Genomic DNA, 27,844 nt, shown 5'->3' on the forward strand with positions numbered 1-27,844 from the left:
GCAGGTTTTTTTTTTTTTTGACATCATTGTTTCCCTGATCCATTTTCTCTTTGGATCTTCAGCCTCTTTAGACCAGTATGCTTTTCTAGCTCTCTGGCAAACTTACTAGGGTCCTACGGTTTCCAAGTTCCACCGCAAACCACGCTCAGAGCTGGGCTAGACTCTGTCCCCAACCGACACACACCTAGAAGGGCAACTCTGTCTAGGTTGGTTAGGTCTCTACAGCTGCTCCCCGTGAGCAAGCATAGTTTCCATGAATAGAGCCTTTCAGAATGTTTCCCAGCACCAGTGACACAAAGGTTGTCATCACTCCTGGAGTGTGCATGCAGCACTGAACACCTGGACAATTAATGTCATAAGTCGGGCCAGTGAAGAGGTGGCAGACAGAACTTTCTTGCCCTTTCAATGGTTTTTACTGTTGTTTTCTTTATATGGGGGAATCAAACCCAGGGCCTTGTGCCTGCTAGGCAAATGAGTTATTCCTAGACCTTTAAGGGTTTAGTTCTTAGCATCCGGATCACAAGTTCAAAGCCATCCAGGACTATATATCCAAATTCTTGTCTTGAAAATAAAATAAACCAAGCCAGGCAGTGGTGATGCATGCCTTTAATCTCAACACTGGGGAGGCAGAGGCAGGCAGATCTCTGAGTTCCAGGACAGCCTGGTCTATACAGAGGTACAGCCTCAAAACCAAAAAGTAATAAAAATAAAATAAAACCTGGAAGAGATAGTACCCAAATGCAGTCACGACCATCGTTCAGTGTAGAGACAGTCTAAGAACATGGGTGGATTTCTCTGGCCTTGACATTAATGTTAGTCAGACACCCTAGAGTCTGACCTCCCTCACAGTCAAGTAAGTTAAGAGAAATGGTTGGTCTATCATGAAGTGAGCATAGGATGCCAGCTGTGGAAGTTTCCCTCTTCTGCCCTTTGCAGGCATGTGCACACACATGCACATATTCCCCCATCCCACATACACACTTAAAAATACAATAAATATAAAGCGAAGGGGAAGGGTCCAGAGGACAGCAGGGTAACCCCAGTACATAAATCCTGATGAGTATGGCAGCCCACCAGTAAGCCCACCTATAGAAGGAAGGTTACCTAAGCAAGCAGGCTAGATAAACTGGTTGTTGTCAGTGAGATACCATGCCTTAATTAACAACTGGAGAGCAACTTAAGACTCCCGAGGGCAATCTCAGGCTTTCTCATGCATGTGCACCTATAACATTCTATGCCCACACATATGGAACACACACACACACACACACACACACACACACACACACAAAAGCATAACAAATTCAGACTCTAGTACAGTCCCTTCCCAGGCCCATCCACTCAGATGGTGACTTCTAGAACTCAAAAAGGGCGTAGGTGTTGTGTGCCTATCATCCCAGCATTCAGAAGGACAGAGACCTAGTAGATTGGTCTACAGTGTAAATTCCAGTCTATTTATGGCCGGATAGTTGCAATCTTGTTGCAAACAGACAGAAAAAGAATTGTTAAGAGCCAAGCCTGAGTCCTCCCACCCCTGTCTCTCACGCTCCTCTGTAGAGGTTGCCTGGCCTTGAGAAACGAGGCTCCGACCCTCACTGCCAAGTGGGGAATGCTACTTTTATGAGACCTTTTCTCCCACCCTTGTGAAGAGTGTTGTTCTAGTCTCAGACATGTCTAGGATCCGCGTGCACATTGTTTCTCTTCTGGTATTTAAAGACGTAGGAAAACTCGAAGACGCCCAGAACAGACTTGCTATCAAGCAGCTCATCAAAGAGATCGGAGAGCCTCGGAATTATGGCTTAACAGATGAAGAAAAGGCAGAGGAGGAGAAGAAAGCTGCAGAGGAACGCCTGGCCAAGGAGGCTGCTCAGACTGCAGAACGGGAACACAAGGCGGCGATGGAGATGGCGGAGAAGATAGCCCGCTGGGAGGAGTGGGTGAGTGCAAGGTTGGGCGCCTCACTTAGGCCAACATGGAAATGCTCCGGACAGCTTTACTTGTCAAGCGCGCCATTGAAAGGAGGCATCAGGGTGTTTTCTTGGGTACCACTGCCATTAGTGTCCATGATATGGGCTACCGATGGCTCTGTGGGTAAAATGCACCAGCAGTTCAGCGGTCCTTCCAAAGCAACCCGGTCTTGAGTCCCAGCACCCACGCGCAGGCTCGCAACCATCTCTGACTCCAGTCCCAGGGCATCTGACGCCCTCTGCTGGCCTCCGTGGGCACCGTATGCATGTGATGTACAGACAGATTCAGGCAAATACCTGTACACACAAAATAACAATTAAAATGGTTAAAAGCATATTACTGCACACACAGGTGTATAACATTGTATGCATGACGTCATGATGCCATCCCTGTGATGGCCTTGGTCTGATTCTCCTTTCTCTAACTGTCTAACTGAGCTGGGTAGCCACACTCTGCTTGGTCCTCCAGACATTAAGTGAGTGATTCTGCCTCCAGAATTAGCACTACTGGGGCTGGAGAGATGGCTCAGTGGTTAAGAGCACTAACTGCTCTTCCAAAGGTCCTGAGTTCAAATTCCAGCAACCACATGGTGGCTCACAACCATCCGTAATGAGATCTGATGCCCTCTTCTGGTGTGTCTGAAGACAGCTACAGTGTACTTATGTATAATAATAAATAAATCTTTGGGCCAGAGTGAGCAGGGACTGAGCGAGTGGAGTTGCCCAGAGCGAGGTCCTAAAAATTCAATTCCCAACACCACATGATAGCTCACAACCATCTGCACAGCTACAGTGTACTCATATACATAAAATAAATAAATCTTTTTTAAAAAAAGTGCTAGAATTAGCACTCCCATCAGTCTCTCCACATCTGGGTCACATCTGGGTCACTTTCTGTTTGCTTGGAGACAAGTTCTCACAGTGTGGCCCAGGCTGGCCTCTCAACTCTCCATGTATGGCCTTGAATTTGTGGCAATCCTCCTGCCTCACCCTCCTAATTTCTTGGCGTTACACGTGTGAGCCACTACACCTGGCTCCCAGCAGTGACTCTTGCTTGTTTTATAAAGTCAACCCTCATCATTGTCACACTTCTTCCCGAGGGACACACTTCTTCCAGAAGGGACAGCCAGCAATAGCCAGTCTCTGTTGATGTTCCTCATGGGCTTCCCAGCCCCATTGGATAAAAGTTAGTACTACTTCCTGTGGCCCACAAGGTCCAGCGTGACCTGGGTGCTTCTAACAGTCCCATCTCAAAGAATGTAGTCTTCTGCCGGGCAGTGGTGGTGTACACCTTTGATCCCAGCAACTGGGAGGCAGAGGCAGGTGGATTTCTGAGTTCGAGGCCAGCCTGGTCTACAGAGTGAGTTTCAGGATAGTCAGGACTACACAGAGAAACTCTGTCTTGGAAAAAAAAAAAATATAGTTTTCCTTCATCTCCCTTATCTGCTTTATGTCTTTACTGACGAGAGACTCCCTTGCCACCACATGTAAAATACCCACCCGGGCCTCTTCCAGAGCACCCCCTTTATGCTTCATCTTTCTTCCTTACCTTTATGGTATCTGACGTACTGTAGCTTTTATGTCCTTCCTTCTCCCTGCCTTTTCCTGGCACAGACAACTTAAGCTGTGTGAACGTTGGCATCCTGTCTTTGTTCTCTGCTGTTTTCTCCCTGCCTTGAGCAGGACCTGACATATACCAGGCACTCCTTAAGTACTGAGGGAGGAACTGGGGGCTTGGGGAAGGCAAGCTCTTAAGCACACACCTTTGGTGACCAGGACATCTGCGTGTCAACACAGAGGCTGGCAACACAGACAGGCATTGCATCTTTTGTTTTTCTGTATATGGGTGTTTTGCCTGCATGTGTGTCTGCGCACTGTGTGCATGAAGTGCCTGCAAAGGCCAGAAGAGGGTGTTGGATTTCCCCAGAACTAGAGTTACACATGGTTGTGAGCTGCCATGTGGGTACTGGGATTCAAACCCAGGTCCTGTAGAAGAGGGGCCAGGGCTCCTAACCATGGAGCCATCTCTCCAGCACTGGGAATTGCATCTTTAAGTCATGTTTTATTCTAAGAACTGGAGATCTGAGAAGACAGCAGGCTAACGCCTTCAAAGGGGAGAGGGAGATGGTCAGAAGAGGAAGATATGTACCCATGTACCGTATAAACCTGATGCCCCGAGACCTGAGTTCAATCTGAGAACCCAGGAGAAATAGCTCCCAAAGTAAAGACACTGAACGCGCGCGCGCACGCACGCGCGCGCAAACACACACACACACACACTCACGCTCACACACACAGTAGAGGGGGAGGGGGAGGGGAAGGGGCTGCCTAACACGCCATCGTTCAGCCAGCAAATGATATAGAGCTAGAAGAACAAAAGCACTCTCTCACTTCAGAGCTCAGCTTTGCCTTCTGCTCGGACAGCCAGCCACATTCCTGAGATGCATGAGGTCAGTGCCTCTCCCATTCCCACACCTTGTGCTCTTTGCTCGTTCTAGAGATGTTTTGGCTTAGACTTGTTGAAAGGCAGACTCTAGTTAGTGGTGGCCGGTGTTAACCCTGTTCTCTGACAAAGCCATCAGGGCTGGGAGCAGGAGATGCTTAACTCAGAACCAACAAAGCATTGATAGTGCACCTGTGCCTATGGTGGTTTGAATGTGGACGGCCCCAACAGGCTCATGTACGCCTAGTCTCCACTTGATATACTGTGCGGGGAAGATGAGGAGGTGTGTGCTTGTTGGAGTAGGTATGGACTGGCTGGAGGAAGTGTGTTGCTGGGGGTAGGCTGTGAGGTTTCAATGGTTCATGCCAGGCCCAGTGTCTTACTCTGTACCTGCTGCTTGTAGATCAGGTGTAAGGCTCTCAGCTACTGCTCCAGCGCCATGCCTGTCTGCTTGCCACCGTGACAATCATGGACTCATCCTCTGAAACTGCAAGCAAGTCCCTAACTGAGTGCTTTCTTTTCTGAGATCTAAAGATCATGGCGTCTCTTTACAGCACTAGAATAGTAACAGCCATTAGTAACACGCGTGTGAAAATTCCTTCCTACACTGTAGAGTACAGGCATCTTTATAACGCTGGATACAAGTCCTTGGTGACTTTGAGGGACTGATTAATCTCTACAGCTTAAGGTTTGCTGTGTCAGACTAGACCTGCTTGTTGAAGCATTCATATCTATTTCTAGACTGCCTCTCTCTGTGCAAAGCAAAACTTAGTGTCAAAGGGTGGAAATCGATCTAGCACGAAAATGAAGTCTGTAAAACATGTTGGCACAGTAATTTTTTGTTGTTTTTCAAGACAGGGTCTCTTATGTGACCCTGGCTATCCTGGAACTAGCTCTGTAGACCAGGCTAGCCTCAAACTCAGAGCTCCTCTTGTCTCTGCCTCCCAAGTACTGGGATTAAAGAAGTGCACTACCACTGCCTGGCTTGGCACAATGATTCTTATACCTCATAAAGTATTCTTCAGACCAAAATCAGAGAGAAAAAGAAGAGACAAAGAAAGAGGGACACTATGTACTAATAATGGGAACAATTCATCAAGAAGATGTAACAATTGTAAATTTTTACAAAACAGACTTGAAAGAGCCTAAAACGGCAGTCACTGTAGGTCCTGATACAATAGTAGCGAGAGATTTCAATGCTCCAGTCTCACATTTAGATATGGCTTTCAAACACAATCTCACCAAGAACACATGACTGCTAAACTGTCCTGTAGATCAGCAAGATTTAACATGTAGCTACAGAATAGTCCACCCAAGAGATAGGGAGTATACGTTGTCCTTAGCCGCACCTGAAGCTTCTTTACCATTCCCACAACTCGCCTTAACAAATGCGAAATTTTCAAAGGACTCTTTGCATCAGATCACAATGGAGTTCTGGTCAAAAAACAGAAGCTGGAGGAACCTCAGAACCCTTGTAGGTTGTAGGATGCAGTTTTGAATGAATGGTGGGTCACTGAGGAATTCAGAGAGGAAATTAAGAAATGCCTGCAGGCAAATGAAAGTGAGAGCAGAGCCTTGGGGATCTCTGTGACACAGGCCAGGCAGGGAGGGTTGTAGCTGTCACATTTAAAAAGAGAGCAACACACAGCAAACACACAAACAAAACATTGGATGTTCAGGCATGGTGGAACATTTCCTTTAACGACAACACTTAGAAGGCAAATTCATAAGTTCAAGCCCATCATAGTCTATATCCTAGGATTCAGAATTCTAGACCAACTGGAGTTGCATAAGGCCAGCTTGGTCTACAGAGCAAGTTCCTCTCTCTGGACAGCCAGAGAAATCCTGACTCAGAAAAAACAAAAACAAAACAAAACAAAACAACAACAAACCAAAAACCCAGAAAACAAAAAACAAAAAAAACAAGGAAAACCCAAACCACCACCAACACAAAGGTGAGATTACAGATAGTGTCCAAATGAGGCACCAGAGAGTTCAGCAGAAACAAGACTCCGACTCAAACAAGAAAGCCCAGGGTAGAAACAGATGGATCTGAGCACAGAGAGGATTAATCAAACAAAAATGACCTTGAAAGCATTAAGATTGACAAGCCAGTCTGGCAGTGGTGGCACACGCCTTTAATTTCAGTGCTTAGGAGGCAGAGGCAGAGGTGCAGGGGTGTGGGGGGGTGGGGGGGGAGAGGGAGGCAGAGAGAGAGGCAGAGAGAGGCAGAGAGAAGCAGAGAGGCAGAGAGAGAGGCAGAGAGAGAGGCAGAGAGGCAGAGGCAGATGGATCTTTCAGAGTTCAAGACCAGCATGGTCTACAGAGCTAGTTCCAAGGCAGCCAGTACTGAAAGACCCCCAGAACTGGGGAGATCCTTACTCAAGTCTCAGGACGACGCAACCACCCAATGACTCACAAGAGACCGAACTTGCTGCAATCACACGAGGTTTATTGGGGATACTGATACCAGGGTCGATCTCGTGACCTTGCCAGTCAGAGGAGTTTGACCCCAACACAAGAAGTGAGGAGTATTTAAGGGAAAGACCACAAGCTGGGGGAGGGGAGAGGGTTACCAAGGAAACATGACATAAAAACAGTGGAAAATTTCAGAGGGACCCAACCCAATGTATTCAGTTAGGGAGGGGAACATATTCATTCTAGGAATGTAATCTTCATCTACTGGTCGACAGGGTGGAGAGTCTCATAAACCAGTAGACTTTCATTCCTAGTTCTACCCTCACTGCGGATCAGCCAGGAGGGGCAGGTATCGGGAACCAGAGCCCTGAGGCTCTGAGTTCCTGGAACTGGCTATTTTATATTTCTGGCTTGTTATATTTCTACTAGTACATTACTTTTCGTTAACATGCTTTTTCTCAAATTTCTGGGTCTCCCAATCTTTCAGTACTACACAGAGAAATCCTGGCTCAAACCACCTTACTAAATAAATAAATAAATAAATAACTTTAATTATAAACTCTTAACCAAAAGAAAGGGAAAACAACTCAAATTAGTAATATTGGAGATAAAAAGGGAGCTGTGACCAGTAAGCCCTGTGAAATCTGGACAAACATGAGGGAATCTTTTGAAAATGTATATTTCCCAAATCTGTAAACTCTAGAATAAATGGATAAATCTTGAAATTCATATGACTTATCAAAATTAAACCCAGAAGTATAAATAAACAACCAGTGGGTAGTGGTGTTGAAGCAGTAACTTTTTTTTTTTTTTCTAGACAGGGTTTCTCTGTGTAGCCTTGGCTGTCCTGGAACTTACCCTGTAGACCAGGCTGGCCTTGAACTCAGAAATCCGCTTGCCTCTGCCTCCCAAGTGCTGGAATTAAAGGCGTGAGCTACCACTGCCCGGTGAAGCAGTAACTTTTTAAAAATCTCCCCCCAAAACAGCTCAGATCCACATGGATTTGCTACTGAATCCTACCAACCTCCGTCCTGTGTGTGTGTGTGTGTGTGTGTGTGTGTGTGTACATGTGTGACTATTCTGAGGCCAGAGGTGTTTGTAAGGTGTTCTGCTTATCACTTGCCACTTTCTTTCCTTGAGACAGAGTTTCTCACGGACCCAGAAGTTAATCTGGACCTATGCCAGCAAGCCGCAGCATTTCTTTTGTCTCTGTACCCTTAACCACCAACTCTGGGATTACAGTACACATGCAACTGTGCCTATACCTATGTCTATGCACCGAGTGTGGTGTGGTCCTGGTGTTCACAGAGGGCAAAAAGGGCATTGGATCCCTTGGAACTGGGGTTAACAGATGGTTGTAAGCTGCTATGTGGGTGTGGGGAATTGTACCAGGGGCCTATGGGAAAGTGGGCGGTGCTCTTAACCACTGAGATGCCTCTCTACTCCCATGCCTAACTTCGTATGTGGAATCTGGGCGTTTGGACTGTGGTTTGCAACACTCTTACCTAATAAACCACCTCACTAGCTCTCTACCAGACTTATAAGGAAGACTTGAGTACGTCTCAGCTTGGTCCTTTAAGTAGTATGGGAAGGAACTCTATCAAACTCATTCTACAAAAATATTACTGTGATACTAAAATCAGATAGGGGAGAATAAAAAGAAAAGAAAAACACCTATTTTCTTTATGAAATAAAAAAGCCAATTTTCTTGATGAGCGCAGACACAAAAATTCTCTACAAAATACTTGAAAACAGAATTCAGGAACCCATTGAGGAACCCAGGTATGGTACTGTACAAATGTAATTCCAGCACCTGTGTGGGAGAGGCAGGGGAATCATCCACTTTCTCTAGAAGCAAGTCTGAGGCCAGCCTGGGCTACATGAGACCCTCTCTCAAAAGCACAACAAAGAGAAAGAAGAAGCTTGTGTCGGGGGACAGGGGACTGGGGTCACTTAGCCTGTGAAATGCTTGTGTTGTAAGCAGGAGGTCAGCTGAGCAGAAAGACAGGGAAGGCTTGGAGAAATGAGAAAGGAGAAAGGAGAGGGGCCACTCACTAGGAGGCTGGCTGTTACCAGCAAGTAATTGAAGGCTCCAGGACAGTTTGTAGTTGCCTTTCTCCTCTGCTGGCTATAAACCTACCATTTTCCAGGAATCTCCCCGGAAACCCCATCAGAGGAGAAAGAATGGACGAGACATCCCTTATGCAATGCTTGTGGCCTCTGGTTTCACCTTTATTGGGTTATAATTCCATCTAAGTCACCTGTGGAGCTGAAAGGACTGTTAAAAAATGGGGGGAAGGACCCCACACTCAGGGCTCGGGAACGACAACCCCAAACACCACCAAAACACGTGCTTGATGCAATCAGCAAGAGGTTGTTTTATTCAGCGCTGGGCGAGACTCATATCCCACGCAGAGGTAGAGGAGTCTGGCTCCAAGCAAAAATTTAAACAGGTTTTTATACCCACACAGTTGCTAGGGAAAAAGGGGAAACTAAGGCAGAGGAAAGTACAGGGTAGTCTCTGATTGGTGCTGGCTTGTGGTAGGATTCAGAATCAGGTTAGCCACCTGGCAATTGTTGGTTACCTTGTTTTTCTTTTTTCCTGCCAGGTTGCTCTGGTCTCTAAGCTCTGGGAGTTGGTCTCCTATTATTCTAAGTTCTGGGAGCTGGTCTCCCATTGTTTCTAAGTCCTGGGAGCTAGTTTCCCATTAAGTTCAACTAGTGGCTAAGTTCCCACAGTACGGTTTGAAAATTTTAACCTCTCAGAGCTACACTGTAATTTCACTTATCAAAAGAGAGAGGAAACAGGGAATGTTTCTTACCAACCTTGAATGTTTCTTGAGATATAACTCAAGAGCCAGATAAATGTTGCATATGGGCCAGGCAGGGCGCACCCCTTTAATCCCAGAACTTGGGAGGCAGAGGCAGGCAGATTTCTGAGTTTGAGGCCAGGCTGGTCTACAGAGTGAGTTCCAGGACAGCCAGGGCTATATCCAGAAACCCTGTCTTGAAAAACAACAACAACAACAACAACAAAAAACCCCGAAATCAAAACCCAAATGTTGCATATGGCTAATGCTACTACAACTCACTGTGGCTTTCCTTGTACGGTACTTGAACATGCCTTGCTCTCTTGATAAGCTTACACCAACACTTGGGCATGTTCTTCCTTCTTAGCTCTCTGGTTTTCCAAAACTCTCTTGTTCGAGGCTTTTTTGATGCCTTTGGACCTCCAGTAACAACTGACTAGACCTGAAATCCTTTGCTGTGTCAAAGCCAGAGTTCCTGGTTTGGCCTTAGTCAAGGTCCCTAAAAGATGAGGGGCTGGAGCTGGAGCTGGAGAGGTGGCTAAGCAGGTGGAGAGATGGCTAAAATCACTTGCTGCTCTTCCAGAACCCAGGACAGGCAACTGGTAAGCAAACTTACCTTCAGTCAGCCGCTCCAGCGCCCTTTTCTGGCCTCTTTGGGCACCTGCACTTACATGGCATACACTACCCGCCACCCCATACACATACCTAAGAATAAAAATCTTTTTTTTATTAAGGGACCTCCTCATGCTCCTGAGGATAGCAGTATGAAAGCTGTGCAGCTCTGTCCTCACTGCTGCTATCCAGAATCTATATCAAACTAGCAGGCATGGTGGCGTGTTTTTGGAATCCCAGTTCTGAGGAGGCAGAATCGAGAGGCTCTCTGCGGCTTGGTAGTCAGCCAGTCTACCCTAACTGGTGAGCCCCAGGACAATGAGCCAATGAATGACCCTATTCCTGCCTCAAAGTAGGTAGACAGTGTTCCTAAGGATGACATCTGAGACTGTCCTCTGGCCAACCCCGGCCCCCACACATGGCCAAACCCACACCCACACCCACACAGAGGAGCACAATTATACACACATGAACATGTGCACACGAACACACACACACACATGCATAGGGAAAAAAAATGGAAAAGATCATATACCATGACCAAGTTGCTTTTCATACCAGGGACAAGGTTTGTTCAATAAATGCAAACTGACGGCCAGCTAAGTGGCTCAGCAGGTAAAGATGCTTGCTGCAGAAGACTGACAACTGGAGTTCCATCTCCAGGACTTACATGGTGAACAGAGAGAGCAGAGCACCAACTCTTAAGTTGTCCTCTGACCTCTACAGTGCACGGTGGCATGTGCACTCTCCCCTCACATACATTACTTTCACATGCACACATACACCAGCAAATAAATAGACTAAGATAGAACTGTCTTTTAAAGATTTATTTATTTATTTATTTATTTTAAAGATTTATTTATTTATTATATGTAAGTACACTGTAGCTATCTTCAGATATCCCAGAAGAGGGAATCAGATCTCATTACAGATGGCTGTGAGCCACCATGTGGTTGCTGGGATTTGAATTCACGACCTTCAGGAGTGCAGTCGGTGCTCTTAACCACTGAGCCATCTCTCCAGCCCCCTATTTATTCATTTTTATGTAGAGTACACACATTTACAGATGGTTGTGAGCCTTCACGTGTGTGTTGGGAATTGAATTTAGGACCTCTGCTCCCTCCAGTAAGTCCTGCTTGCTCAGTCCTTGCTCGATTCAGCCCAAAGATTTATTTATTATTATAGATAAGTACACTGTAGTTGTCTTCAGACGCACCAGAAGAAGGTGTCAGATTTCATTACGGGTGGTTGTGAGACACCATGTGGTTGCTGGAATTTGAATTCAGGACCTTCTGAAGAGCAGTCAGTGCTCTTACCTGCTGAGCCATCTCTCCAGCCCAAGATAGAACTGTCTTATGACCCAGCAAAAGATTAAAAAATCTACCTCAAGTTCCTTTTTGACGTAATGGGCCTTTAAAGAATTTATTCTTTATTATTTTATGAGTATGAGTATTTTGCCTGTAATTACAAGTGCACTATGAGTTTGAGTCCCCAGAGAGGCAGAAAGAGGGCATCAGATCCCTAGTGACTAGAGTTACAGACAGTTGTAAGCCACCCTGTGAGTGGGTGCCAGGAATCAAGCGAGGGTCCTCTTCACAAGCCATGTTCTTAATCAGAGCCACCTCTCTCCAGTGCCCCGGGCCCGATGCTCCGCTCCAGAGATTCTTGCAGTAAGTATCCATCTTTATTGTTCTGTTCGCTTTAGCAAGGCTATCGACCCAGCCTAGGCATCCGTCAACTGAAGGTTAGGGAGGGTGTGGTGCAGACACAATAAAATCGTGCTCACTTGTAAAGAAAACAAAAACCTGTGAGAGCTGCAAGAACATGGAAGGATCTGGAAACAATTGCATTGAGTAAAGGAGCCCAGACTCACAAAGATACCATGGCCTTCCCCATAAGGGACTCCCACCTTTGAACGTCTGTGCATGCGTGAGGGTGAGTGTGGCAGAAGTCACCAGACTAGAGAGGAACCCCAGTAGGGGAGGAGAAAGTCGTGAGGTAGGCAAAAGGTAGGCTCTGGGGATGGACAGGTCCAGGGAGCAGCAGGGGGATGAGGGAGAAGGCTCGGGGAAGAGGATGAACAGAAGCCAATAATGCTTTGAAATGCCCCAGTGAGCCCAATACGTTATACAAGAACCTCAAGAACAGAACGGTTTTTTTTTATACACTTTTAGAAGGCATAGGAATGGAAACTAAAACACAGAATACAAAGAAAGCTCCCTCATGGTTGGTTTTCTTGGTGCACTGACTGAAGCCACAACACTATTGCATCCTTTTGTGCTGGAAATGCCACGGTGACGTTGCTCGACAGGGTCTAAGTCTCAGTGCCCTGTGGGAAGAACAGTGTCCAATGCTCTCACGCTGCTCCTCCTGTGACTGCGCATCTCCCATGCCCAATGTGCTCCGTGTCCTTAGAATAAAAGGCTCGAGGAAGTGAAGCGAGAGGAGAGGGAGCTGCTGGAGGCGCAGTCCATCCCCCTGAGAAACTACCTGATGACATACGTGATGCCCACCCTCATGCAAGGCCTCAACGAGTGCTGTAAGGTGAGACCCGAAGACCCCGTGGATTTTCTGGTAAGATTTCTTTAAAATGATTTTTTTTAAAAAAAGTTTTATTTAGTTTATGTATATGGTTATTTTGCCTTCATGTGTGTGAGGTGCCTACAGAGGGCAGAGGAGGTGCGTGTGTGGCGGGGAGTTGGCATCCCTGGTACTGGAGTTGCTTGTGAGCACCTGGGCAGGGGAGAATCAAACCCAAGTCAACTGCTCTTAACCACTGAGCCATCTCTATAGCTTCTGGGTTTTATTTTATTTTTAAAATATCAATTGAAAAAGAAGTGTGACTGAAATTTAACAGAGAACTGGATGAGTTTGAGGAAATGCACATCTCGTTGCTCAGGAAACTTCCCCCACCCCTGGTTTTTCGAGGCAGGATTTCTCTGTGTAGCCCTGGCTGTAGACCAGAGGAAACAACTTTTAATACACTTATGGCTTACATTAAGATTACACACACATGCTCACATGAAAACATAAACTGTTTTCTTTCTATTGTAGGCGGAGTATCTCTTCAAGAACAATCCTGAAATGCAGTAAAGGCTCATCAGTGCCAGGCCATGGAGCTTCAGCGGGAGAGCTTAAGTTAAACTTGTAATTTGAAAAAACTGCATTTAAAAATGCTTTCCCAGTTTTTTGGGTTTTTTGGGGGGTTGGGTGGGGCTGGAGGTAGGAGTAGCAAGGGGGAAGCCTAATAAAGTAGAATCATTAGAAAACTACACTGCAGTGAATAACTACTATCTCATTGAAACAATATTTGAAAAGTAAACAGATGAGGCACACGTGCATCGTTCTTGGATCCGTGGCTTAATATTACTCTTATGTTAGTCACATCTTTACGCATAACACATTTGTAGTTACTTAAGTTACAACATGAAGTTATATGCTCCAGCAGTGTCAGAAATGAAAGAAATTAGAAGGGCCCATGCTTGTTGCACCTCACATTAGGTGGGATTGATTTCCTGCAAGGTTGCTCTTGAGGCTAAGGCCAGGATTTTAGCCGCTAAGTCAGAAAACCAAAGAGCTTGGGATGGAAAATGCATGGGTGGAGGCAAATAACGCTACCCTTGACCACCACAAACTGCCGAATATGTACCACTAATTAATTTCTCAGTATAGTTATGAGTTGTGATTTTTCTCCATAAAAAAATAAAAATCTGGTAAAATCTCTAGTGTTATCCTGAAGAAATTGGTTTCTTTTATTGGTTAAGCAGGTTAGTTTTAATGTGTGTGTGTGTGTGTGTGTGTGAGAGAGAGAGAGAGAGAGAGAGAGAGAGAGAGAGAGAGAGAGAGAGAGAGAACCTTAAATATTTAAATAACATGCCTGGCAGTAGCCTTTGATCCCAGCACTCAGGAGCCAGAGGCAGGCAGATGTCTCTGAGTGCAATAGCAAAAGTAGGTCCTGCCCAAGAAAGCAGGAAATAAAAGCCTTTGCAGAAACCCTAAAGGTAGCTGTGTGGCTCTTGCTTGCTTGGTAGAATGCTTGCCTAGCAAGCACAAACCCCAGAATTCTGTCCCCACTGATGGCATCTAAGGGTGCAGGACTGGGCTCATTTTCTCTGCCACTTGATGAAAAGGCAGGAAAGAAGTGAGTGGAAATCTATGGAGAGCCACCACCATAGGATTATCTTGGGGTTCTTAGTCTCATTGATAAAAGAATTCAAGAAGAGGCTCAAATGGAAGCTTGTAAGATAAGAATTTAAAAAGAAAATCTCCAGGGCAGGCAAACTTTAAACCTCCCAGCTGCCATGACAAGGGGGTTGGGGGGAAGACATGCCATTTGAGATAAGCTAGCGTGGAGGTCAGCCAACTGGAGACACATGATAGGGAGGGAGCTTTAGAGAGAGAGAAAGAAAGCCTTAATTGCCAGGGACCTCAAAAAGCTTCTTCCTTGAGCTCTGAGAAGGAAAAGGAATAGTTGGGCCTTTTTTTAATTTTTTTGGTTTTTCGAGACAGGGTTTCTCTGTGTAGCCCTGGCTGTCCTGGGACTCACTCTGTAGACCAGGCTGTTCTAGCCTGCCTCTGCCTCCCAAGTGCTGGGATTAAAGGCGTGAGCCACCACTGCCCGGCCAGAGCATATTCCAATCTATCACATAAAACTAGTGGTGTTCCATTCATGTAATGCCAACACTCGGGAGGTGGAGGCAGGAGGATCAGAAACTAAGGGCTGCCAGCTTCATGGGAGCCTGTCTTATAAAACAAACAAGAACAAGAACAACAAAGAAAACAAAACCCCACCAGAATCCCAAAGGTTGCTGCCAATTTTATTAAATTATTGCCTTGGTCTAGAATCCCCTGCCCTGCACATTTGGCAATAGAAGCACAGGTCTGGGCAACACAGATGCAGAGGGTCATCGTCAGGGGAGGGGATCCACAGCCGCACTTCTGGGACAGGCTCGGTACTGGGCTCTAACGCATTTAAGTCCTTGCAACCATGTTTAGTAGGCAGTTCTCCCACGAAGCGGTGGGGCAACGGGCACCGAACAGCCCTCGGTCCCAGGAATACCCCGCGCTTGGGCTGCATCGCACGTGGCGCCGGCTTGGGCCGCGCCCCCTTCTCATCGCTGCCACGGCTGCGTCACTCTCATTCGCCAGGATGGCATCGCCAAGAGAATGAACTAAAGCCTGTCGCTCGGAGCCTCCCGCACCAATCACGTGCACTACCACGAAAGCTTGAGCTCCCCCGAGGAAAAGCGCCGGTTCACTCCGAGAACTACATTCCCCGTCAGGCTTTGCGGCGCCGTGCCGCGAGTACGCAGGCGTGCGCTCGATGTGCGTGGCGGCGTCAGCGGTTCTAGAACGTTGCTGTGGTAGCGCTCGGGCGCCATGTTAGGACGAAGGGGAAGGAGGAGAAGCGCTTAAAGCGGCGGGGCACGGGTGCAGGACTGGGTTGGCCCCGGGGCTGAGGTAGGCTGCTGTCCCTCCCGCCTCGGTGGATCATGCCCAGGACGGCAGCAGTCGCGGGGGGGAAGTGACTGGGCGGTGCCGGCGCCGGAGACGATGCCGTTGTAAGTGATTGGCGTGCTGAGTGAGGCGCACGCCAGCCGGGCCCCGGGGGTGGCGGGGGGGGGGAGGGGAGGGGAGGCGCACGGGCGCCCTGGGCCGCGGCTTCCGGCTCCTCGGGCGCGGGTCCCCGCAAGATCCCAAAGCGGAACGGCGCCCGGCGCGGACTGGCGGGCCGCGGCTCCCGGGTTCCTTCCTGTCCCGTTTTCACCATGGCGCCGTCCAGCCCCCTAGTTCCCCACTTCCGCTTCCCTCCTCGGAGCGGGTGAGGAACCTGGGCCGGGAGCAGGCCGCGCTGGCGGGCCGGGGGCTGCTCCTGAACGCCGGGCTGCGGGCGGCGCCTTCCCTGCTTTGTTGTGACTAGGCAACCTGACCTCGGCGCACTACCTGGTCCCTCCCGCCTTCGGGTCGCTGGTGTTGTGATTCCGAGTGTACGCGCTGAGCTAATTCACTTAGGCCTTTTAATGCCACTAGGTCTACTTTACCCACTTTCCGTGATTCTTTTTTACTTGACCGCCCCCCTCCTCCTAAGGGAGGTTTTTGGAATCCCATTGTTGGGATTCAAAAGTAGATGAGGGCTTTTTATGCCAGCTAACAAGTCTTGGCCTAACTTAGGTCGTGCGACTGCTTTTCTCCCACAACAAGAGAGGCAGTTAATTTTGGACATAGCCTCAATATGACAGCTCTCGGATTGTACTTAATATTTAAAAATGGATTTCATGCGCTCTTCTTTCTCATAAGGCTAGCTTGCTAGTTTCACTCGACCCCGATGTTTATTTAGTCCAGAGACGTGTCAGCTGTATTTTTGTACTGATAACATTGGCTGGGCTTAATTAACCATAGTATACAGATGTAAAATTTATAAAGTTCCCGTTGACTCATTCTTCATGGAACAAGGGTAAAGAAGGGGCACGAGAATAGAGTCTATAAAGATGGTTGGTGTTTTTCAGATTCAGATAGATGTGAATGAGTGGGGTGTTGTCACATGATAACCTTGTATTAGCTCATCCAGACTGTGCTAAAGAAATATGGGTGCACACTCTAAAGGGAAGATTTCAGGTTAGAAACGCTGTTAACTTGTGTCTGGGACTGAAGGTAGGAGGGAGAGTACAGGTTTCCTGCAATTTTTAATTCCTTCCACTTCTGAAAGCGGAGCGGTACAAAGAGGCTGCATGATCACTGCGCGTGTCCAGGGCTATGCCTGAAGCTCTTCAGTCTGCTGTTTACTTTAGATGTAAAAAAAAAAGACATTTTGACATGCCAAGATGGGTTGACATGCACATGACCTCTTTTTGTGTCTGTTTCATGGGACTTGGACTCTATAGCCAGTTTCTTATAAGCTGTTCTATCTTAATCCCGAGTGTACTGGGACTCTTAATCCAGGGAAACCAAAGACTGACTGGTTCAGGAGGACAGGCCTTTTCTCCCTCCTCATTACTTTGTTTTTTGAGGACCCTGTAACTGAGCTCACCTCTTCATGGCATGCCTTGTTTTTCTGTGTTCCAGCATCACTTGCCATGATTTTTACTTTTGATTTTTTTGTTTGTTTGTTTTGGTTTTTGGTTTTTTTGAGACAGGGTTTCTCTGTATATCCCTGGCTGTCCTGGAACTCTGTAGAGTTCAAGCCAAGCCTGGCCTCTGCCTCTCAAGTGCAGGGATTAAAGGCATGCGCCACCACCGCCCAGCTACTTTTGATCTTTTGAGTTGAGATTTCTTGGATATTTTGTGTTTGATATCCAGTGTGCCTGTTAAATTTGGACATGTAAGTTGGGATTGAAGCATAGACAGCTCAAGTGAATGGTCAAAATGGGTTGAATCATTGCAAAACATTCTCACGGGTATGTGTTTTGTATATAATTGCATACGTAATTTGGAAAATGCTGGTACTTTTTGATTGCCATATTGGTGAAACTTAAAGAAGTTATGGAGGAAGCAAAAGCTTTTTAAAATACTTGAAATTCCTGCACTCTCCATTAAGAGAATTTCTCACCTAAGTGCTGTTGATATGTATCCCTGGTAATTTCAGAGGGGGCCTTCCCATGTCTTTTGTGTGTGTAATAGTACCTCTGACCTGCTTAGTGGATGTCAACAGTTTTACCCTAGGAACTTCTCACAATGGCACACACACACAAGTGTCTCCAGATTTTTCCAGATGTATGCTGAGGGGGCATACTTGGTGGTTCAAGAACCACTGCATTGATGCGAAGTATATATCATTATGGACTTCCCCCCCAGACAGGGTTTCTCTGTGTAGCCCTTGGCTGTCCTGGAACTCACTCTGTAGACCAGGCTGGCCTCGAACTCAGAAATAATCCACCTGTCTCTGCCTCCCAAGTGCTGGGATTAAAGACACCACTGCCCTGCTGACATTTTATTCTGTATGCCATATACTCGTGGCCATATCATTCTTTGTACCAGTACCAGTGACTTAGTATCCATGCCATACTCTCAGAATGTTGTTGAAGCTTTTGGAAGAACTATTTAGTGAGACTTAGAAGACAGTTTGTGTGTGTGTGTGTGTGTGTGTGTGTGTGTGTGTGTGTGTGTGTGGTGTAAAGGGCTTTTACCAGGAAGAGAGTGGGGTGGGGGACTTGCCTACAGTCAAAGGTAGAGCTGGGTTCTGTTGGGAGATACAAAGTGGCTGTGGTTTACTACGCTTTGCTGGTGCAATTGGGAAAGTACTGGGCATTACTGAGATCTGTTTAACAGGGTCGAGAGAGCTTCTCTTGGTTCTGCTCCTGACGTTTGCACTGGTGATGTAAAGGCAGTGGTGAGCAATGCCTTAGGAATCCCATGGTGCAGGCACTTAATGCACACCTATAATATCAGCTCTAGAAGTGGAGGAGAGGGTTTTAGGGTTGACTACAGCTTGAGCTACATGATAAAGGTAAGATCCTGCCTCAAAGACAGGAGACAGCAGTTTATTATTAGCAAACGTAGGTTTTTTAATATATATATATAAAATAATGGATTTTGTTGTGATGTTTTCATGGGTGTGTATTACTACTCTCCTAAGCACCCTTCTCCATTTCTTGTCCCTTCCTCTATTCTGCCAAGGAGTCTGTCTCCTCTCCCCCTTTCCTCCCTTCCTCTCCCTTCTCTCCTTCTTTGTTTCTGAGACAAGGTTTCTCTGTGTAGCCTTGACTGGCTTTGAACTCAGAGATCTATCTGCCTGCCTCTGCCTTCTCAGTGTTCAGATTAAAGACGTGCCCCTCTATTCTTTTTTGTTTGTTTTGTTTTGATTTTGGTTTTTCGAGACAGGGTTTCTTCGTGTAGCCCTGGTTGTCCTGGAACTAACTCACTCTGTAGACCAGGCTGGCCTCTTAACTCAGAAATCTGCCTGCCTCTGCCTCCCAAGTGTTGGGATTAAAGGCGTGAGGCACCACTGCCCGGCTACCACTATTCTTAATAAGCTTTCTTCTTCCTTCCTTCCTTCCTTCCTTCCTTCCTTTCTTTCTTTCTCTCTTTCTTTCTTCTTAATAAGCTCTTCTTTCTTTCTTTCTTTCTTTCTTTCTTTCTTTCTTTTTTTTTTTGGAGACAGGGTCTTGCTACACCATTCAGCCTGGCCCCTCACTTGTGCTCCAGCCTTTTAAGGCTGGAATGATGGCATTTCTCAGCTGGGTGGAAAATTTTTTGAAGCTTAATGCCAGCTTTAGCTGGGAGGTATGTGGCTAGTGGAGGGACTGAGTAGGAATTGCCTGGCAGGAATGAATGGTCCTGAGTTCCATCCCTAGTAGCTCAAAGAAAGAAAAATGCTATTTTGTTAAACCCCGACCCTTGAGATTGTCTTTTTAGTATGGTGTGTGGTAATAGAATGGAGAATATTAGTTTTAAGAAGAGCACTGAGTGTGAGTTACTTAAACTAATACTGTATTCATGGGACTTGTGATGAGTATTTAATATCAGACACTTAAACTCGAGAGTAAGTGAGGCTGTTGTCAGCTCAAGGAAAACAGCTTGGCAGTATTTGTTGTGGCCAAGAAAGTCAGAGCTTTAAGCATGAATCAGGCTTTGGATATCAGAATGCTGTAAGACTGCTCATTTTTAGAAGATATGTGTAATTCAGTAAATTATTTTACTTTGTAAATTAGAAAAAGGATGAGATACCAGGTTATATTCATGTGCATCAACCAAAACAATTTATTGAAGTAAATTTGAGTGCAGAAGCTGATAGAGAATCCAGCCATATTTTGCTTAACTGGAATTGAGATTTACAGAAATGTACTTTATTTATTTATTTATTTGTTTATTTTTAAAGATTTATTTATGTATGCTAGTACACTGTTACTGTCTTCATACATACTAGAAGAGGGATTCAGATTCCATTACAGATGGTTGTGAGCCACCATGTGGTTGCTAGGAATCAAACTCAGGACCTCTGGAAGAGCAGTCAGTGCTCTTAACTGATGAGCCACCTCTCCAGCCCCTACTTTATTCTTACTACTTGTTAGAGAAGGGATTTTCTTTTGAAACTTCTATTTCATAGGCACATTTTGCTGAGAGCTTCTTATTATATGAGTAAGTGCTTCAGTTCTCAACTATAATTTTGCAGTATAATAAATTTTGGTGGACAGAACCCATAAAAAGTTTTGGGATGTTTTGTGGATTTTAAGAAAGGATTGGAGGATGGAAATAAAAGGTTGAACTGCTCCTGTGCAGCCCTGGAGTAGTCTGAGGTCTGAGCTGGGGTTTTTTAACATTGATCAGGATAGATACAATATGTAGAATAGTTTTTTTGGTACACAGTGATTAGGCAATATTAAGAGCAAAAATGGGGCTAGAGAGATGGCTCAGTAGTCAAGAGCACTGACTGCTTTTCCAAAGGTCGTGTGTTCAATTCCCAGCAACTACATGGTGGCTCACAACCATCTGCAATGTGATCTGACACCCTCTTCTGGTGTGTCTGAAGACAAAATAACTACAGTGTACTCATATACATAAAATAAATAAATCTTATAAGCAAAAATGGACTAATGGGAGAATGGGGTAAAGAAAAGGTATTATTAGGTAATCTTTAGAAAAATAATATCTGGCCGGGTGGTGGTGGTGCGCGCCTTTAATCTCAGCACTTGGGGAGCAGAGACAGGCGGATTTCTGAGTTTGAGGCCAGCCTGGTCTACAGAGTGAGTTCCAGGACTATACAGAGAAACTCTGTCTCGAAAAACCAAAAAAAAAAAAAAAAAAAAGAAAAGAAAAATGATTTCTGAATTGGAGAACACATGTGTGGGTGAGGGTGCCTCTTGTGGAGGCTAGAGGTTGTCATTGAATGCCTTCCTCTCTTGCTCTCCACTTTACTTTTTAAGACAGCAAATCTGAATCTAGAGTCCACGAAATAAGCTTCCCTGGCTGGCCACTGAGTTTTAGGGATCTACTTATGCCTCCTCCTTTTCCAAAAGGGCTAGTGTTAACAGATACTTGGAGCTGGAGTTAGCTTTTTAGAGGGGTGCTAGGGATTTGAACTCAGGTCTTCATGATTGTGTGTCAAGCACTTGACTGAGACATCTTCCTAGCTCCAAGTTAATGTTGCGGGTGAATTGCTGGCTGCTCTGTGTGCTGATTAGCGATTCTGGAGCGCTGTTTTCTTTTAAGCATATTTATGAGCATATTTGATTCCTTCTCCCTGAATACCTTCATCTTTTTTACTTAAAGCAAAAATATCTTAATAACAAGGTTTTTTTGGTTCAGCAAAACATTTCATACTTGATAAGTCAACTTTATGTTAATCTGTACACTTAAATTTTACCTTCATTGTCTCTAGGCAAGTTTTTAAAATCTACTTTTCATGAAAACAAGACCATTTGTATGTATACTTAGCTAGTTCTCATTTCTTTGTGTCTTTAATTTGGTATGTTCATTGTGCACAACAGCTTTTAGCTATTGTACAGTATCAGCTTATAATGTACAAAGCAGTGACATAGACTGTATTTGTTTCTATCCTTGCTTTTTGTCTATTTGACACAAGCTGAAGTTATCACGGAAAATAACCTCAATTGAGAAAATGAATCATGTTGCCTGCAGGCTGGTCTGTAGGGAAGACTATAGGGTATGTTCTTGACTAATATTCTTGATATGGGAGGGCCCAGCCCACTGGGGCGGCGCCATATCTGGGCAGGTGGTCCTCGGTTGTATAAGAAATCAGACTGAGCAAGCTGTGGAGAGCAAGTCAGTAAGCTGGTGTTCCCCCCATGACCTCTGCTTTAGTTCCTGACTTCAGACTCTGGCCTGAGTTCCTGTCCTGACCTCTTCATCATGGACCCTAAAGTGTAAGCTGAAGTAAACCCTTTCTCCTCCAAGTTACTTTTGCTCACCATGCTTTATAACATCTAGTATAAACATTGATTAAGTTGATGGATGCCCTTGGTAGGTTTTTGTAAACATTGTTTGTGTGTCTAAGGGTGGAGGGGTTGACAGTGTGTTTGTGTGAGTAGTGCGTGTATGCCACAATGGGCATGTGAAGGTCAGAGAAGAACCAGTTAGTTCTTTTACCTGTATGTCCTGTGGATTCAATTTAGATTATCAGGCCTTAGCGACAGGTTCCTTTACCTATTGAACTGTCTTACAGGTCTGATGCTTGATAATTTTGAAGGTACTGATTTGTAGATTGGTACTGAAGTGAGCTCTGAAGTGAGCTCTGGATTCCATATTGGGATTCTCATACTAGTATTATATTCCATATTGTGTTAGGAACTAAGTTTGATTTCCTGGGTTTTTTTTTTTTTAAGATTTATTTATTTTATTTATGTGAATACCCTGTAGCTGTCTTCAGACACACCAGAAGAAGGCATTGGATCCCATTATAGATGATTGCGATCCACCATGTAGTTGCTGGGAATTGAACTCAGAACCTCTGGAACAGTAGTGAGTGCTTTTAACTGCTGAGCCACCTCTCCAGCCCGATTTCCTAGTTATTTACAGGGGCGGTTGGCTGGTTATGCATTGCAGGCTAGTTACAGACTGGCAGTTCTCCTTTACAGGGATGTGCCAGTATTCCAAACTTGTCCATGTATTTTAAAAATCAGTTTTGGGGCAGGTGAGTGAGATTGCTCAGCAGATAAAGTACATTCAAGTTCAATCCCTGGAACCCAAGTAAAGGTGGAAGGAGCTCTTCACTCCGTAGGGCTTTGTGTTCACCACATGTGAACTGTGGCATGCTCTCTTAGATCTCCTACACATAAAATAATAATAACAAGAAAAAAACTTGGGCTGGGCAGTAGTGGCGCATGCCTTTAATCCCAGCACTTGGGAGGCAGAAGCAGGCAGATTTCTTAGTTTGAGGCCAGCCTGGTCTACAGAGTGAGTTCCAGGATAGCCAGGGCTCTACAGAAAAACAAAAAAACAAAACAAAAAAAACCAAACCAAAACAACAACAACAAAAAACCATACAACTTCATCTCCCCCTCCCTTCCTGGGCTGTCCTGGGACTCAAATCTGTAGACCAGTCAGGTCCTGAACTCCCAGAGAGCCGCCTGTCTCTCAGCTAAAAACATGATTTTGAAGGGCTAGGGATATGGTACAGTGGAGGAATTCCCCCAGCACTACAAAGGGGAAGAAAATTCAAAGTTTGTTTAGTGCATGGAACATTTACTGTATGTGGAACTTACTTTTTTTTTTTTAAGAGTTATTTTTTATTATTATATGTAAGTATGTGTGAGTAGCTGTCTTCAGACACCCCAGAAGAGGGTGTCCAGAAGAAGAAGATCTCATTATGGATGGTTATGAGCCACCATGTAGTTGCTGGGATTTGAACTCAGGACCTTCGGAAGAGCAATCAGAGTGCTCTTACCCACTGAGCCATCGACTCTCTAGCCGGAACTTACTCTGTTACTGTAATAGATGGTGTGTAGTAATACTACACACAGTGGAACCTGGGATCTTGGTTATTTTTTGTTTTGGGGAAAGGCCTTTGTGGATCTGAGGCATTAGGGGAACAACGGGGTGAATATGATCAAAATACATTGTATGGAGTTCTCAAAGAATTTATTTCCTATTACTTTTTCTTGGATGGTGTTTCATTGTATAGTCCTGACTGTCCTGGAACTCACTGTGTAGGACAGGTTGGCTTTGAGCTCTAGGATCTGCCTGTCTTTTCATTTTGAGTGCTGGGATTAAGAGCATGTGCTGCTACCATGCCCAGCACATGCTATTTTTTTTTAAAAAACAAAACAAAACAAAAAAGAAAAAACAAGAGAAAGATCTTAGGCCCAGGCTGGCCTAAGCACTTGTTGCTTCAAGTGATTCTCCTAAGCAGCTGGGAGTGCACTAATAGTACAGCTAGCTTCAGTAGCTGCAAGGCTGCAGGCTGTGATAGAAACAACTTTTGGCTCAGCATTTGAAGGTAGAGTCTGGGGGGTTGGGGGGAGTCATGGCACAAGCTGTAGCAACATTGAATGTTGCAGTTCGCAAACACGTGAGTATTGGTGTTTAGCTTCTTTCCTTTGTATAAAGTGTGGGGATCCAACTCTTATGATGGTGCCACCTAGATTCAGGATTAGTCTTTTCAGTCAGTTAAACCTTGTTGGAAACATCCTCCTTGATGCAGAAGTATGTTTCCATGGTGATTGTAAGTCCATTCTAATTGTCAATGAAGGTTAACTATCATATAGGCCTACATTGTAAATGTTTTCATTTGTGGAAATTGGAAATTTGGGGAAAGGAGTTTTTTTAAGAGACCTTTTCAGAATTGTCTTTCAATTTTGGGTTCTAGATTGCATTTTATATTTTATGACAGTTTTTATAGTTTAGTGGTTAAGATTAGGCTCTAGTTCATTTCAGTTATAATAAATATTTATTGTAGTGTTTATGTAGCCCAGGATGGCCTAAAACTCTGCTCCTTTTTCCTAAACCTCGCAGTGCTGGGATTACAGGTATGAGTCACCACAAGAAACACTTCAGCTGTACTGCTTGTAATTAATACTCAGTACTGTTAATTGAATGTTTCTTTGGTTTTTCTGATGCACTCTAGGGTCCATTAATTTTCAAGGTGTCCTTGGAAAGTTGATGCAGGAGCATTCCCCTTCCCCACCTTTAAAATTGTAGCCAAGGGACAGAACACCCTTAGAAGTTAAGAGAGTTGGCTCAGCAGTTAGGAGCACTTGCTCTTGAGGAGAACCCAAGTTTGGTTCCAGCACCCATGGATCCACTCAAAAACCATTTGGAACTCCAGTTGTAAGGAATTTAACATTCTGTCTCCCTAGGCACACACATGGTGTACACACATACACACAGGCAAAACATACATACAATTAAATGAATGCAACTTTATTAAAACAAACACCCTTAAGAAGACAGGGCAGCCGGGCAGTGGTGGCTCACAACTTTAATCCCAGCACTTGGGAGGCATTATTTCTGAGTTTGAGGGCAACCTGGTCTACAGAGTGAGTTCCAGGACAGCCAAGGCTACACAGAGAAACCCTGTCTCAAAAAAAAAAAAAAAAAAAAAAAAAAGGCAAGTGACCTAGCCTTTGACCGAACAACATGACTTCTTTCCCTCCCACTGTCAACCTAGAATTGACAGTTTGGGTTTGGGCTTCGTCATACTTTATTTAACCCTTGCATGACTTATTAAATCAATTTTTTGACCCATGGCTGCTGCTGCTTACTAAATACTGGATGGATGACCTGTCTTTTCATAAATTTTTAATATTGTAGCCAGGCATGCTGTTCTGTTTTTGTAGTCTCAGTACCCAGCAGGCTGAGGCAGGAGGATTGATTATTACAGGCCAGCTTGAGTTTAAAAAGGAAAAGTAGCTGTGTTCTAAATAACTAGCATGATTGACATAGAACAAGTGACTGGTTAATTAGTCATCTTTAGGATCTGAAGTTAGCCCCCTGTTGCTAAGTTACTGTTTAATGCTAAATTCCTCGTGGAAGTCTGGAACTCTTGTGTGTAGCCTTGATTGACCTCAAATTCTTGTTAATTTTTCTGTCTCAGCCTTGTGTGTTCCCAGATTACAGGGATAAACCAGTATACCTGGCTGAGAATTAATGCTTAAAATATATGTTTTATTATTCTCAATCATTCTGTGTGTGGAAAGGGTATGTGCACATAAGTGTGACCATGGAGGCCAGGAGACAACATCAGATCCCCCTAGCTGGAGTTAGAGGTGGTAATGAGCCATCCAGTATGGGTATTACTGGGAACTGAGCTCTTGGTGGTCCTCTGTAAGAGCAGCAAGTGCTTTCAACCACTCAGATACCTCCTTAGCCCCCAAAATTAATATTAAATATATTATGGTATCTTTGAGATGTTCCTTTTTACCCAGATTTCTTTTACTGCTTAAATGGCGTTTAAATATATAGGAATTGTTTTGGTAAATAAGTTAATAGTAATTTATTTGATTGCTTTCAAAGAATAGAATGATGGTGTGTAAAATTTTGATTGGGTAGTTGCTACAAAGTTTTAGACAGTGAGTGGATCTGTTGTAGGAAAGCCACAACCTGTTCCAGGTTTCCAGCTTTTGGAGTCAGGGATTCATCAGTAGTCTGAGCTTTGTGTAAATTGTATGGCAAAGTAACTAGTTGATAAAACACTACTGCAGACATGTCCTCCTGTGTTAGTCACTTGCTCCCTCCTCACACTTTCCCTTCTGCATGGCCGTTCTCTATTGTTGTGGTTAGTTCTTTTTTTGGGGGATGTTGAGACCAGATCTCACTGTTCTGGAAGTCACATCTTTACATTTTGTATGTGTGTATTGGGGGAAAGGGGTTGTTTGTTAGTCATGCCACATTGTGCATCTTCAAGATGTGTTAAGTTCAAGACAGACAGCTTGTGAGTTCTTTTTCTGTCATATAGGTTCCTGAGAGTGGACTCAGGCTGTCAGGCTTGGGAGCAAGTGTCTTTATCTTTACTTACTGAGCCATCTTGTTACTCCAGTTAAAAAGTTTTAATTAGATTTATTTATGAATTTGCAGGTACATGTGCCCTACACATTGCTTAGATCTACAATTCTAGGGATTGTGGGAGTTGGTTTAAGGTCCTCAGGTTTGGTGGCAAGTGCCCTTTACCTTCTAAACTTATCTTTCTAGTTCTTTTTGTTTGGCTTTAAAAATACTGTCTCACTCTGTAGCCTAGGCTAGCCTGTCAACTGTAGGTTTTCCTGCCTCAGTCTCCCAAGTATTAGAATGTAGTATTGTGTCCCTTTCTTTACCTTGTACTGTTCTTTTAACTAGGAGTATGGAACATTCCATCATGCTCTGCTTTTAGAAGTGCATAAAGGCACATATTTGTCCAAGATGTTAGGTGTTGTTTCCCATCTCCCAAGATAGCTTTTCTGTAGTACAGCAGGGCTCCAAACTCATGACCATAAATTCTCCTGCCTCAGCCTCCAGAGTGCTGGGTACTAAGCCTAGAGTCACCTTGCCCAGCTTGTTACCTTTTTTTTTTTTTTTTTTTTGGTTTTTCGAGACAGGGTTTCTCTGTGTAGTCCTGGCTGTCCTGGAACTCACTCTGTAGACCAGGATGGCCTTTGAATCCACCTGCCTCTGTCTCTCAAGTGCTGGGATTAAAGGCGTGGACCACCACTGCCCAGCGCCTGTTACATTTTTAAAATGTGTTGGAGATTAAGTCAGCCTGATGTACCTGGTCTTTAAAAAGTGTTGCTGAGGCTCTGTGTTTCAGGGTCAGAAGCTTTGAGAGATGGATGGCTAGAGCTGAAGCTGTTAGGTTAAATGCCTTTAGGGAGTTAGTGTCTGCTTTTAAGGTTTGGTGAACAGTGCCACACTTCACTTTAAAAGGATAAACCAAGCTTATTTAAGAGCAGTGTCCCTGCTGCCTTACCCCTTTCTTGAGACATCTTTCTAGGCTGAGCTGACCTGATTTTGCAGTGTAGACCAGGCTGGCCTTGAACTTGCTGCTAACTTCCTTCCTGAGCCTCTTCAGTACTAGGATTACAGCCTACATGTTTTTTTTTTTGTTTTTTGTTTGTTTGTTTGTTTGTTTTTTGTTTTTGTTTTTCCGAGACAGGGTTTCTCTGTAGCCTTGGCTGTTCTGGAACTCACTCTGTAGACCAGGCTGGCCTTGAACTCAGAAATCTGCCTGC

The 27,844-nt window shown here is 44.9% G+C and overlaps 2 protein-coding genes across 11 annotated transcripts in view; both read left to right on the forward strand.

Annotated features, from left to right (window-relative positions):
* The window catches only part of Ak7 (adenylate kinase 7), a 71,711-nt gene extending 57,738 nt beyond the window's left edge, over window positions 1-13,973 (forward strand). Inside the window, exons 16-18 of one of the 2 annotated variants that reach the window (XM_031356735.1) lie at window positions 1,717-1,937; window positions 12,666-12,824; window positions 13,305-13,973. In XM_031356735.1, coding sequence (XP_031212595.1) covers window positions 1,717-1,937; window positions 12,666-12,824; window positions 13,305-13,343 — 419 coding nt within the window. In that variant the 3' untranslated portion in view covers window positions 13,344-13,973. Of the gene's footprint in view, window positions 1-1,716; window positions 2,313-12,665; window positions 12,825-13,304 lie in introns of those variants that run through there. The other variant, XM_031356734.1, reaches the window with a different exon arrangement.
* Window positions 13,974-15,584: 1,611 nt separating this feature from the next.
* The window catches only part of Papola (poly(A) polymerase alpha), a 53,273-nt gene continuing 41,013 nt past the window's right edge, over window positions 15,585-27,844 (forward strand). For 2 of the 9 annotated variants that reach the window (XM_031357570.1, XM_031357576.1), the window contains exon 1: window positions 15,949-16,071. In XM_031357570.1, coding sequence (XP_031213430.1) covers window positions 16,019-16,071 — 53 coding nt within the window. In that variant the 5' untranslated portion in view covers window positions 15,949-16,018. Of the gene's footprint in view, window positions 15,812-15,946; window positions 16,072-27,844 lie in introns of those variants that run through there. The other 7 variants (XM_031357571.1, XM_031357573.1, XM_031357568.1 and 4 more) reach the window with 7 other exon arrangements.

Source organism: Mastomys coucha, unplaced genomic scaffold, assembly GCF_008632895.1.
Source record: "Mastomys coucha isolate ucsf_1 unplaced genomic scaffold, UCSF_Mcou_1 pScaffold6, whole genome shotgun sequence".
Lineage (NCBI taxonomy): Eukaryota > Metazoa > Chordata > Mammalia > Rodentia > Muridae > Mastomys > Mastomys coucha.